Genomic DNA, 12,661 nt, shown 5'->3' with positions numbered 1-12,661 from the left:
ACTGTATATAACATTATATAAATCCATATATAACCTTCACTGCATATAACCCTATATAACTGTGTATAACCTTCACTCTGTATATAACTCCATGTCTAACCTTCACTCAGTATATAACCTATCTAAATTCATATATAACCTTCACTCTGTATATAACCCGATATAACTCCGTATATAACCTTCACTCTGTATATAACCCGATATAACTCCGTATATAACCTTCACTCTGTATATAATCCTATGTAACTCCGTGTATAACCTTCACTTTATATATAATCCTATATAACTCCGCGTATAACCTTCACTCTATATATAATGCTATATAACTATATATAACCTTCACTCTGTATCTAACGCTATATAACTACATATAACGTTCACTCTGTATATAACTGTCTATATCTCTGTATGTAATCTTCACGCTGTATATAACCATATATCTCTCTGTGTATAATCTACAACCTGTATATAACCATATTCTACCTGACGTGACTGTAATTAATACTGACTCCAGTTAAAGTGTTTAAATCCCCAGAGCTGACACCTTTCCACATCACGCTCAGCAAATCAAAATGTCTCAGCGTCTGCGATGTCAGCCTCCGAGCTCATTGCCTTGTGCCTCTTTCATCCCACAGAGACTGTCTGCAAGACCGGGATGGTGCTGTTATGTGGGGAGATCACCTCCCGTGCGGTTGTTGATTACCAGAAGGTGGTGAGGGACACAATACAGTACATTGGATATGACAATTCCACTAAAGGTCAGTGAAACAACACCTCATGCCAACTTGACTTCGACTAGGAGACCAATCTGCCCAAGGAAGGAACCTTCATTGAAGAGTCTCAAATTCAATTCTCATGACTCAATATTTTTCCAAAATAATTCCACACTGAATTTCTTCAATGATTAAGCACAGTGCAAACTACCTCAAGGCATCTTCAGTTTACTGGGTCACTCTTACTGAGGCAGCACGGTAGCACGGCGGTTAGCACAGTTGCTTCACAGCTCCAGGGTCGCAGGTTTGATTCCCGTGTCTGCGTGGGTTTCCTCCGGGTGCTCCGGTTTCCACCCACAGTCCAAAGATGTGCAGGCTGGGTGGATTGGCCATGATAAATTGCCCTTAGTGTCCAAAAAGTTTGGGTGAGGTTACTGGGTTACGGTGATAGGGTGGAGGTGTGAGCTTGTATAGGGTGCCCTTTCCAAGGGCCGGTGCAGACTTGATGGGCTGAATGGCCTCCTCTGCACTGTAAATACTGTGATTCTATGATACAGATTCGGGCTGGGGGTGTTCCCCAGGTGTGATCTCAGATGAGGTCCAATAATTCACCTCACAGTTCCTAGTCTGTGTAGCTCAGTTCCACCGTGTTACTGTCAATGTCCATGGCCCAACTGTAGCACTCACCCACAGAACGTCAGCCCTTCCCAACGCTCATGGCACTCACTGATGCCAGCATACCCTCACTCCAATCACACCACTTCCCTCCCCAACAATTTATACCAGTCAGCAGCCTGCTCACACTCAATGATACCGGGGGGGGAGAGGTGACCCCAAAAAATCTTCCTGGTTCAATAATCCGTGGCAAATAATCTGACATTTGTGCCACGTAAACATTGGAATGGAAAAATGTGTCCATTATTCTGTCCATTCATGAAAGGAGGTATCGGCTTCAATTTCAATAGTTTAACATCTTGGGATTTCACAAGGACCCGTTCGAGTCTTGTTCGTTCATTTCTATTCCCAGTTTATGAACATTCCGAGATGGAACCGTTCTCAACAAAGCATCAGCGGGTTAACCATTGATGAGGTTTCCATTGCTGTAGTATTCTGGAATGCTAGGCACCATTCTGGTCACTAGACCAGCGAGTGGGAAAGCTACAATTTCATCCTTTAACTTCCAAAATTTTGGAGGGTGCGAGTTTCCAGCCACGTTGTGCCGGAGTAGATCCCGTTATTTCGGGAGAGTCCGAAAACGTGCATTGTGGCGATCATGGCGCTCCTGACCAGCGGATGCTGACACGAACTCAGGGGCCGTTTGAGCCCCCGGGCGGTCAGGGACAGCGGGCACTGGGCAGTGCCGGGGTGCCAGGGGCATTGTCAGGGTGCCAAGGGGTACTGCCAAGGGGCGGGGCCTGAGAAGGCCATAGCTGGGGGCGTGAAAGGTGGCACTAAGGGGGTGCAAAAATGGGGGGCTTGAGGGGGACAGCTTGAAGGGGAGGCACGAAGGGTGGGGGTTGAAAGCTGGGGGGGGGGTATGAATGGTGGGCTGGCAGAAGCGCATGGTTGGGGGAGGCTCAATTGGGGGAGGCTGAAAGGGTGATGGGGGTGGAGCTGGGTCACCCCCATGCCTGGGCGGTATGGTATGGAGGGGGAGGGGAGGTCACCCAGATATTTACTGATGTGAGGGGGAGGAGGGGGGGGTGGGCGGCTGCCCAACCAGGGTCAAGTTTTGGGGTGTTGCTCGTGTCTGCAGGGAGGTGAGGGTCGCAAAGTCTGTGGGTGGGTGTGGTGGGGGGGGGGGATTCAACTTGACACTGAGGTCTGGGCACCCCTTTGAAATGACGCTGCAATCTCGGAGGAACCGGTCTGGCCGCATCTTTAATTCCCCATTCCAGAAAAAGGGAGAATCTCCCCCAAGCTCCAAAAAGACTGGCTAAGTGTGGGTGAATTGCAATACACCCATGCACCGCTGGAACCACCCCGCAAAACTCATTTTCTGGGGAATTATGCCGAAGACTTCACTGTGGAACGTGTGTATGTGAAACTGGGCTCTGACTGATTCCATTTTGCTGTGTGCAGGTTTTGACTACAAGACCTGCAACGTTCTGGTTGCCTTGGAGCAGCAATCTCCAGACATCGCACAGGGAGTCCATCTAGACAGGCACGAGGACGACATTGGGGCTGGAGACCAGGTGCATTCATAGGCTTTGCCACTCAGTGGCTGCTAGACTGAGGTCACTGGCCATCTCAATCCAGTGGGCATTCTCAATCCAGTGGGCATTCCCAATCCAGTGGTCATTCCCAATCCAGTGGGCATTCCCAATCCAGCAGGCATTCCCAATCCAGCGGGCATTCTCAATCCAATGGGCATTCCCAATCCAGTGGGCATTCCCAATCCAGTGGGCATTCCCAATCCAATGGGCATTCCCAATTCAGCGGGCATTCCCAATACAACGGGCATTCCTAATCCAGTTGGCATTCCCAATCCAGCAGGCATCCCCAATCTAGCAGGCATTCCCAATCCAACAGGAATTCCCAATCCAGTGGGCATTCCCAATCCAGCGGGCATCCCCAATCCAGTGGGCATTCCCAATCCAATGAGAATTCCCAATCAGGTGGGCATTCCCAATCCAGCGGGCATTCCCAATCCAGCGGGAATTCCCAATCCAGTTGGCATTCCCAATCCAGCGAGAATTCCCAATCCAATGGGTATTCCCAATCCAGTGGGCATCCCCAACCTAGTTGGCATCCCCAATCCAGTTGGCATTCCAAATCCAGTTGGCATTCCAAATCGAGCGGGCATCCCCAATCCAGTGGGAAATCCCAATCCAGCTGGCATTCCCAATCCAGTTGGCATTCCCAATCCAATGGGCATTCCCAATCCAGCGGGAATTCCAAATCCAGTGGGCATCCCCAATCCAGCGGGAATTCCCAATCCAGTTGGCATTCCCAATCCAGCGGGAATTCCCAATCCAGTGGGCATTCCCAACCCAGTTGGCATCGCCAATCTAGTTCGCATTCCAAATCCAGCGGGCATTCCCAACCGAGCGGGAATTCCCAATCCAGTGGGCATTCCCAATCCAGTTGGCATTCCAAATCCAGCGGGCATTCCCAATCCAGCGGGAATTCCCAATCCAGTTGGCATTCCCAATCCAGTGGGCATTCCCAATCCAGCGGGAATTCCCAATCCAGTGGACGCCCTCAAACTAGGGCCCATCAATATTGGGTAATTCCTCATAAATCCAATGGAGAATCCTGAAGGAGCACCCAAGCCCAGGGAATACTGAGGGATTGGAGTGGTGGGAGGTAAATGGCTTGGATATATTTGAGGGAAAGTTAGATGAGGGTGAAAGGAATGAGAGGATGTGTTAGTAGGCTGGAGGTGAAGGCTGTTGTGGAGACTTCATGGGCTGAAAGCAAATTCTGTGTAATAGCTGGTGACCCCTGAACTAGGAATCTGGGCAAGGGCCGTGTGGACATAGGAACTGGATCTGGCCATTCAGCCCCTCAACCCTGTGTCACCAGTCAAGTATATCATGGCTGATAAGTGCCTGTACTCCACCTAAAGTAAGTCCTCACTTAACATTGAGTGATGTGACATCGTTTCACATCGTTTGGGGCAACACGGTAGCATAGTGGTTAGCACAATTGCTTCACAGCTCCAGAGTCCCAGGTTCGATTCCCAGCTTGGGTCACTGTCTGTGCGGAGTCTGCACGTTCTCCCCGTGTGTGCGTGGGTTTCCTCCGGGTGCTCCGGTTTCTTCCCACAGTCCAAAGATGTGCAGGTTAGGTGGATTGGCCATGTTAAATTGCTCCTTAGAGTCCAAAATTGCCCTTCGTGTTGGGTGGGGTTAATGGGTTGTGGGGATAGGATGGAGGTGTGTGCTTGAGTGGGGTGCTCTTTCCAAGAGCCGGTGCAGACTCGATGGGCCGAATGGCCTCCTTCTGCACTGTAAATTCTATGTAAATATCATCAGCATATCCATCGGTGATGCCGTTTCATTTCCCGTTGTTTGCCATGGACGTCCTCTTCTGTGCCCTGCCTACTCACTGCGCCTTTCCCCCGGCACTTCCCGCCGTCACTGTCAGTCGCTCTTCCTCCCGCTGCCGGCTTCACCTCTGCAGGAATGTTTGCCTTCATTGGACGGGATGCGGAGATGCCGGTGTTGGACTGGGGTGGGCACAGTAAGAAGTCTTACAACACCAGGTTAAAGTCCAACAGGTTTGTTTCTAATCACTAGCTTTCGGAGCACTGCTCCTTCCTCAGGTGAGTGAAGAGGTGGGTTCATTGGACGGGGCATCGAGTATAATAACTGGCAAATCATGCTACATGAACCTTGGTCAGGCTGCACTTGGAATATTGCGCACAATCCTGGTCTCCACACTACCCAGAAGGATGTGGAGGCTTTGGAGAGGGTGCAGGAGAGATTGACCAGGATGTTGCCTGGTCTGGAGGGTGTTATCTATGCAGATTGGCTGAATAGACTCGCACTGTTTTCATTAGAACGACGGAGGTTGAGGGGGTGACCTGATAGAGGTCTACAAGATTATGAGGGGCATGGATAGAGTGGATGGGCAGGAACTCTTTCCCAGAGTGAGGGGGTCAGTCACCAGGGGGCATAGGTTTAAGGTCCATGGGGCAAAGTTTAGAGGAGATGTGCGAGGCAGGGTTTTTACGCAGCGGGTGGTGAGTGCCTGGAACACGTTGCCAGGGGAGGTTGTGGAAGGAGATACATTAACGGCGTTCAAAAGGCATCTGGACAAACACATGGATAGGATGGGTATAGAGGGATACGGCACTAGGAAGTGCTGAGGGTTTTGGCCAAGGGTGATATCATGACCGGTACAGGCTTGGAGGGCCGAAGGGCCTGTTCCTGTGCTGTACTATTTTTGTTCTTTGCTGTGGTGTTGGTCACTGCATTGTTTTCCTTCCTTGCCTACCCGCTTCTGTTCTTACCTTAGTCCCCGGGGGAAGGAATTGGTGGATGTTGAGTCTGGAGAAGGGTGTGTAGATAGCCTGGGTCACATTGAGATCCTAAAAGACGAGGTGTTTGGAGTTTTGAAGAATATTGAGGTAGATAAGTCCCTAGGGCCTGATGGGATCAACCCCAGAATACTGAAGGAGGCTGGAGAGGAAATTGCTGAGGCCTTGACAGAAATCTTTGGATCCTCGCTGTCTTCAGGTGATGTCCCGGAGGACTAGAGAATAGCCAATGTTGTTCCTTTGTTTAAGAAGGATAGCAAGGATAATCCAGGGAACGACAGGCCAGTGAGCCTTACGTCAGTGGTAGGGAAATTACTGGAGAGAATTCTTCGAGACAGGATCTACTCCCATTTGGAAGCAAATGGACGTATTAGCGAGAGGCAGCACGGTTTTGTGAAGGGGAGGTCGTGTCTCACTAACTTGATAGAGTTTTTCGAGGAGATCAAAAAGATGATTGATGGATCATCAGGGCAGTGAATGTTGTCTATATGGACTTCAGTAAGGCCTTTGATAAGGTCCCTCATGGCAGACTGGTACAAAAGGTGAAGTCACACGGGATCAGGGGTGAGCTGGCAAGGTTGATACAGAACTGGCTAGGTCATAGAAGGCAGAGAGTAGCAATGGAAGGGTGCTTTTCTGATTGGAGGGCTTTGACTACTGGTGTTCCGCAGGGATCAGTGTTGGGACCTTTGCTGTTCGTAGTATATATAAATGATTTGGAGGAAAATGTAACTGGTCTGATTAGTAAGTTTGCAGACGACACAAAGGTAGGTGGAATTGTGGATAGCGATGAGGACTGTCAGAGGATACAGCAGGATTTAGATCATTTACAGACTTGGGCGGAGAGATGGCAGATGGAGTTTAATCCAGACAAATGTGAGGTAATGCATTTTGGAAGGTCTAATGCAGGTAGGGAATATACAGTGAATGATAGAACCCTCAAGAGTATTGACAGTCAGAGAGATCTAGGTGTACAGGTCCACAGATCACTGAAAGGGGCAACACAGGTGGAGAAGGTAGTCAAAAAGGCATGCGGCATGTTTGCCTTCATTGGCCGGGGCACTAAGTATAAATATTGGCAGGTCATGTTGTGGCTTAGTTAGGCCACACTTGGAATATAATGTTCAATTCTGGTCGCCACACTACCAGCAGGATGTGGAGGCTTTAGAGAGGGTGCAGAAGAGATTTACCAGGATGTTGCCTGGTATGGAGGGCATTAGCTATGAGGAGAAGTTGAATAAACTTGGTTTGTTCTCACTGGAACAACGGAGGTTGAGGGGCGACCTGATAGAGGTCGACAAAATTATGAGGGGCATAGACAGAGTGGATAGTCAGAGGCTTTTTCCCAGGGTAGAGGGGTCAATTACTAGGGGGCATAAGTTTAAGGTGCGAGGGGAAAGCTTTAGAGGAGATGTGCGAGGGATGTTTTTTACACAGAGGGTAGTGGGTGCCTGGAACTCGCTGCCGGAGGTGATGGTGGAAGCAGGGACGATAGTGACGTTTAAGGGGCATCTTGACAAATACATGAATAGGATGGGAATAGAGGGATACGGACCACGGGAGTGTAGAAGATTTTAGTTCAGACGGACAGCATGGTGGGCCCAGGCTTGGAGGGCCGAAGGGCCTGTTGCTGTGCTGTACTTTTCTTTGTTCTTTTTCCTCCAGCCACGGCTGCTGGCTTCGCCCCTGGCTCCACTCTGAACTGACACTGATGTCCTGGGCTCCATGACATGGCAGACGTTGGTCACTGTAGCAGCTGGTCAGGACTTCAGCTGCTACTTGTCCCTTCCAGCGTCTGCCACTAGATGGAGCCCGGCCAATGTAAAAGTACTGATATGTAAGTGGGTGTCCTGTGATCCTTTTAAACATTTCAAATTGTGCGATTCTGTATAATGCATTTCTCATAGAATTTACAGTGCAGAAGGAGGCCATTCGGCCCATCGAGTCTGCACTGGCTCTTGGAAAGAGCACCCTACCCAAGGTCAACACCTCCACCCCATCCCCATAACCCAGTAACCCCACCCAACACTAAGGATAATTTTGGACACTAAGGGCAATTTAGCATGGCCAATCCACCTAACCTGCACATCTTTGGACTGTGGGAGGAAACCAGAGCACCCGGAGGAAACCCACGCACACACAGACAGTGACCCAAGCCGGAATCGAACCTGGGTCCCTGGAGCTGTGAAACAGTTGCGCTTTCCACAATGCTATATCCATGCTGCCCATTGAAGTAGTTCTTTTGGTTGTTCCTTGCTCCTCTCCATTACTAATCCAAACCTTGATATCATGCTGGTCTCCCACAGACATTAGGTCCACTTAGTCTACGAGCAGCACGGTAGCACAGTGGCCAGCACTGTTGCTTCACAGCACCAGGATCCCGACCCCGAGTCCCATCTGGGTCACCTCCTGTGCCATGTCGACGTGGGTTTCCTCGGGGCGCTCCGGCCTCCCCCCACAAATCCCAAAAGACGTGCTGTTAGGTGAATTGGACATTCTGAATTCTTCCTTTGTGCATCCAAACAGGCGCTGGAGTGTGGCGACTAGGGGATTTTCACAGTAAATGCATTGCAGTGTGAATGGAAGCTTACTTGTGACAATAATAAAGTTTATCGTATTATTACATTCATCAGCACCAAATCCAACATTGCCTCCTTCCAAGTTGGACTAAGAACATACTGGTCAGGGAAGTGCTCCTGAACACAACAAAATATCTCCCACTCCTTTGCCTTTAGATCATCTCAATATTTGGGTCATTAAGGTTAATCAATATCAATATAGTTCTTGCAATTTGACTTCTCAGAAGATTTGCTTTTCGGCCTCTCCATAAGACAAATGAGCAAAATCAGGCCATTTGGCCCATCATGTCTGCTCCGCCATTCGATCATGTCTGATATGGTCCAGGGCAGCATGGTGGCGTAGTGGTTAGAATTGCTGCCTCACGGCGCCGAGGGCCCAGGTTCGATCCCGGCTTTGGATCACTGTCCGTGTGGAGTTTGCACATTCTCCCCATATTTGCGTGGGTTTCGCCCCCACAACCCAAAAATGTACAGGGTAGGTGAATTGGCCACACTGAAGGGCAGCACGGTAGCATGGTGGTTAGCATAAATGCTTCACAGCTCCAGGGTCCCAGGTTCGATTCCCGGCTGGGTCACTGTCTGTACATCCTCCCCGTGTGTGCGTGGGTTTCCTCCGGGTGCCCCGGTTTCCTCCCACAGTCCAAAGATGTGCGGGTTAGGTGGATTGGCCAGGCTAAATTGCCCTTAGTGTCCTAAAAAAATAAGGTTAATGGGGGTTGTTGGGTTACTGGTATGGGTATACGTGGGCTTGAGTAGGGTGATCATTGCTCGGCACAACATCGAGGGCCGAAGGGCCTGTTCTGTGCTGTACTGTTCTAATTCTAATTCTAAATTGCCCCTTAATTGGAAAAAAAATTAATTGGGTATTCTAAATTTATATTTTAAAAAATGGCTGATGTGGTCCTCATCCCCATTCTCCTGCCTTCTCCCCATAACCCTAAATTAATCAAGAAATCCCCATATTAATCAAGAACACCAGACTTGTGCTTGAAGTGCTGTTACCTACAGGGCTACAGAGCAAGAGCTGGAAGGTGGAATTAAACAGAATAGTTATTTCTGAAAATATAAGAACTGGGAGCAGGAGTAGGCAATTTAGCCTTTCAAACCTGATCCATCGTTCAATGGCTGATCTCATCATGGCCTCAACTCAACAGTCCTGCATAACCCTTCAACCCATCACTAACTAAAAATCGGTCGAATTACCCCTTAAATTTATTCACTGTCTCAGCATCTACCGCACCCTGGGGTAGTGAATTCCAGATTCACAACCCTTTGGGAGAAGCCTCTCCTCATCTCGGTTTGAAATATGCTACCCGTTACCCTGAGACTATGACCTCTCATTCTAGTATGCCCCACAAGAAGCATCCGCTCCACATCTACTTTATCCATACCCTTTCTCATCTTATATACCTCAATTGATCTCCCCTCATTCTTCTAAACTCAAGTTTAGGCCTAAAGTGCTCAATCTCTCCATCTCTGGAATCAATCTAGTGAACCTCCTCTGAACTGCCTCCAATGCCACTACATCTTCCCTCAAATAAGGGGACCAAAACTGTGCCCAATACTCCAGGTCAAGTCTGCCTTGAACAACACTTTCTTACCGTTATATTCTATTCCTTTAGCTATAAATGCTGACATTCTATTTACTTTCTTTATTACCGGCTTGCTAGTTTTCTGAGGCTCATGCATGAGGAGACTCAGACACCCCAAAGTCTTTCCCATTTAGATCATCTCCATTTTTCTGACCAAAATGGATGACCTTACTTATCCAAGTCAAAATCCATCTGCCACATTTTGCCCTACTCATCTAACCTATCTATATCGATTTGTAAGGTTATTTCCTCATTGCAACTTACTGTCCCACCTATTTTAGTGTCATCCACAAATTTGTCTATGGAACCTTTTATTCCTGTATCCAAGTCATTAATGTAGATTGTAAATAGTTGAGGCGTAAAGACTGAACACTGTGGCACCCCACTAGTTGCATCCTGACATCAAGAAAAAGACCCATTTATCCCAACTCTGTCTTGTCTGTTAGCCAGTCTTCTATCCAAAGTGAATAAATTACCCCTGACCCCATGTGATCTAAACTGTGTATTAACCATCTGTCTGGCACCTTATCAACTGCCTTACAGAAGCTCAGATATACTACATCTAGGAGGATTCCCATTATCCACTTGGCTTGTTACATCTTCCAAGAACTGTAGCGAATTTGCCAAACATGAATTACCCTCCATAAAACCATGCTCATTCGGATGGATTGCGTTTTGACTTTCCAAATGTCCTGATATTAATAATGGATTCTCACAATTTCCCAACAAGATGTTAAACTAACTGATCTGGGGCAGCACGGTGGCCTAGTGGTTAGCACAACTGCCTCACGGCGCTGAGGTCCCAGGTTCGATCCCGGCTCTGGGTCACTGTCCGTGTGGAGTTTGCACATTCTCCCCGTGTCTGCGTGGGTTTCGCCCCCACAACCCTCAAAATGTGCAGAGTAGGGGGATTGGCCACGCTAAATTGCCCCTTAATTGGAAAAAATAATTGGGTAATCTAAATTTATAAAAAAATACTAACTGATCTGTAATTCCCCATTCTGCCTTCCTCCCTTTTTGAATAAGGCCGTTACATTAGCATTTTTCCAATCCACTGGAACCTTTCCTGTGTCCAGGGAATTTTGGAATATTGTAACAAATGGATCCACTACCAATTCCTTCTAGAGACTTGTCTGCCTTCAATCACAATAGTTAGTTGAGTATTGTTTTCCTATTGATGTTGATTGTTCCAAATTCCACCGATTAACTGTGAATTACGTCTTTCACTATGTGGAGGCCAACAATAGAGACCATTCCCCGTATGTCTCAACTCCAACCAAACTGGCTATATTTCTCCATCAAGGACATCCTCTTTCCAACACTACAATTCTCCCTTAATGAGTATTGTTACCCCAACCTTTTATCCTTCCCCATCTTTTCTGAATACTTAATATTCAAGGATACAAAGTGCTTGTTCTTCAGTATTGTTATGCCAAATTTCCATTACTGCCACTACATCATATTCCCACACAACTACTTTTGCTTGTAGCCCATCAACCTCATTCATCCCACTTTGTTCAGTTACATACATGCATTATAAAATTCTCTTTGTACTGAATATAGTCCTTCTTGGTCTGTTCATTTCTAATATATGACTTCCTTCTCCAGGAAGCTCGCTTTCTCCTTTGTGTAATTTCTTTCTCTGCATTCCAGCACCCAATGGAGTCATTTTTTAAAATAATAAAAGTAATCAATTCTTTCGTATTTGGTGATATATTTTTAGTTTGCTAGTTACTTCAGCTAGGAATGCACAGCGCTGCACGTTTATGATACAGTATTTCAATTTGTAAATTATTTTACTCTGGTTGAGAAATGTCCCAAGGAACCTAACTCCAGCTTTAACAGGAATTCCTATGGGAACATGCGATTCGCTTACAGTTGTTTCGCTTAAAGTTGTGATTTTCGGGAATGTAGCCACAACTTTAGGTTAGGGTTCCCTGAGAACTGTACAATGAATCGCGGCAGAAGGAAGCCATTCAGCCCATCAAATCTGTATGTTGATATCCCATGGTAGTCTTAGCAAATGGCCCATTGATCTTAATCTTGGAAGTCAGGGTGGGGGAGGGGCGGGGGGGGGGGGGGGGGGGGGGGGGGGGGGGGGGGGGGGAGGGAGGCATTTTGGTCCTGACCCAGTCTGGATGAGGAAAGGAAAACCAACCTTTTAATTCGCTCAGCAAGCGCTTATGTCCTGTTTTCAGGGTCTGATGTTCGGATACGCTACAGATGAAACAGAGGAATGCATGCCACTGACAATTATCCTGGCGCACCGGCTCAACTCCAAGATGGCTCAGCTCCGTCGTGACCGGACGCTCCCCTGGCTCAGACCTGACTCCAAGACCCAGGTGGGTGACATTTCTAAGCTGCCCGTCAGCGCGGGGGGTTCCCCAGCGCTGATATCTCACAGGTTGCCAGAGAGGCTCGGCGTCATTTCAAGGCAGCCAGATAGGGGGCGGGGATTCTCCGTTGGCCGACGGCGTAATCTCGAAACGCGATTGGCTGGAGAATCGTTTCCGACGCCAAAATCGCAGCTCGGGACCGATTCCCGTACCAGCCTCCCCGGACAGGCGCCGGAATGTGGCGACTAGGGGCTTTTCACAGTAACTTAATTGAAGCCTACTCGTGACAATAAGCGATTTTCATTTCATTTTCATTTTCATTTGACGTCAAATTGCAATTCTCCGTCACCTCAACAGCGCGTCAATGCGTTCCAGAACGCGCAGACAGTGAACACCGTTTGCATATCAATAAGGGGCCCGGCCCGGTATTCCCCATTCTTCTCCTCCGATGAGC

The 12,661-nt window shown here is 48.1% G+C and overlaps 1 protein-coding gene across 1 annotated transcript in view; it reads left to right on the top strand.

Annotated features, from left to right (window-relative positions):
* Positions 1-12,661, top strand: part of LOC119956178 (S-adenosylmethionine synthase-like) — a 47,203-nt gene that overhangs the window by 19,505 nt on the left and 15,037 nt on the right. The window contains exons 3-5 of the mRNA XM_038783105.1: positions 636-758; positions 2,796-2,908; positions 12,070-12,213. Of these exons, the coding sequence (XP_038639033.1) occupies positions 636-758; positions 2,796-2,908; positions 12,070-12,213 (380 nt within the window). The remainder of the gene's footprint in view (positions 1-635; positions 759-2,795; positions 2,909-12,069; positions 12,214-12,661) is intronic.

This window comes from Scyliorhinus canicula, chromosome 22 (genome assembly GCF_902713615.1).
Source record: "Scyliorhinus canicula chromosome 22, sScyCan1.1, whole genome shotgun sequence".
Lineage (NCBI taxonomy): Eukaryota > Metazoa > Chordata > Chondrichthyes > Carcharhiniformes > Scyliorhinidae > Scyliorhinus > Scyliorhinus canicula.
This window is presented reverse-complemented; position numbering and strand designations above follow the sequence as displayed.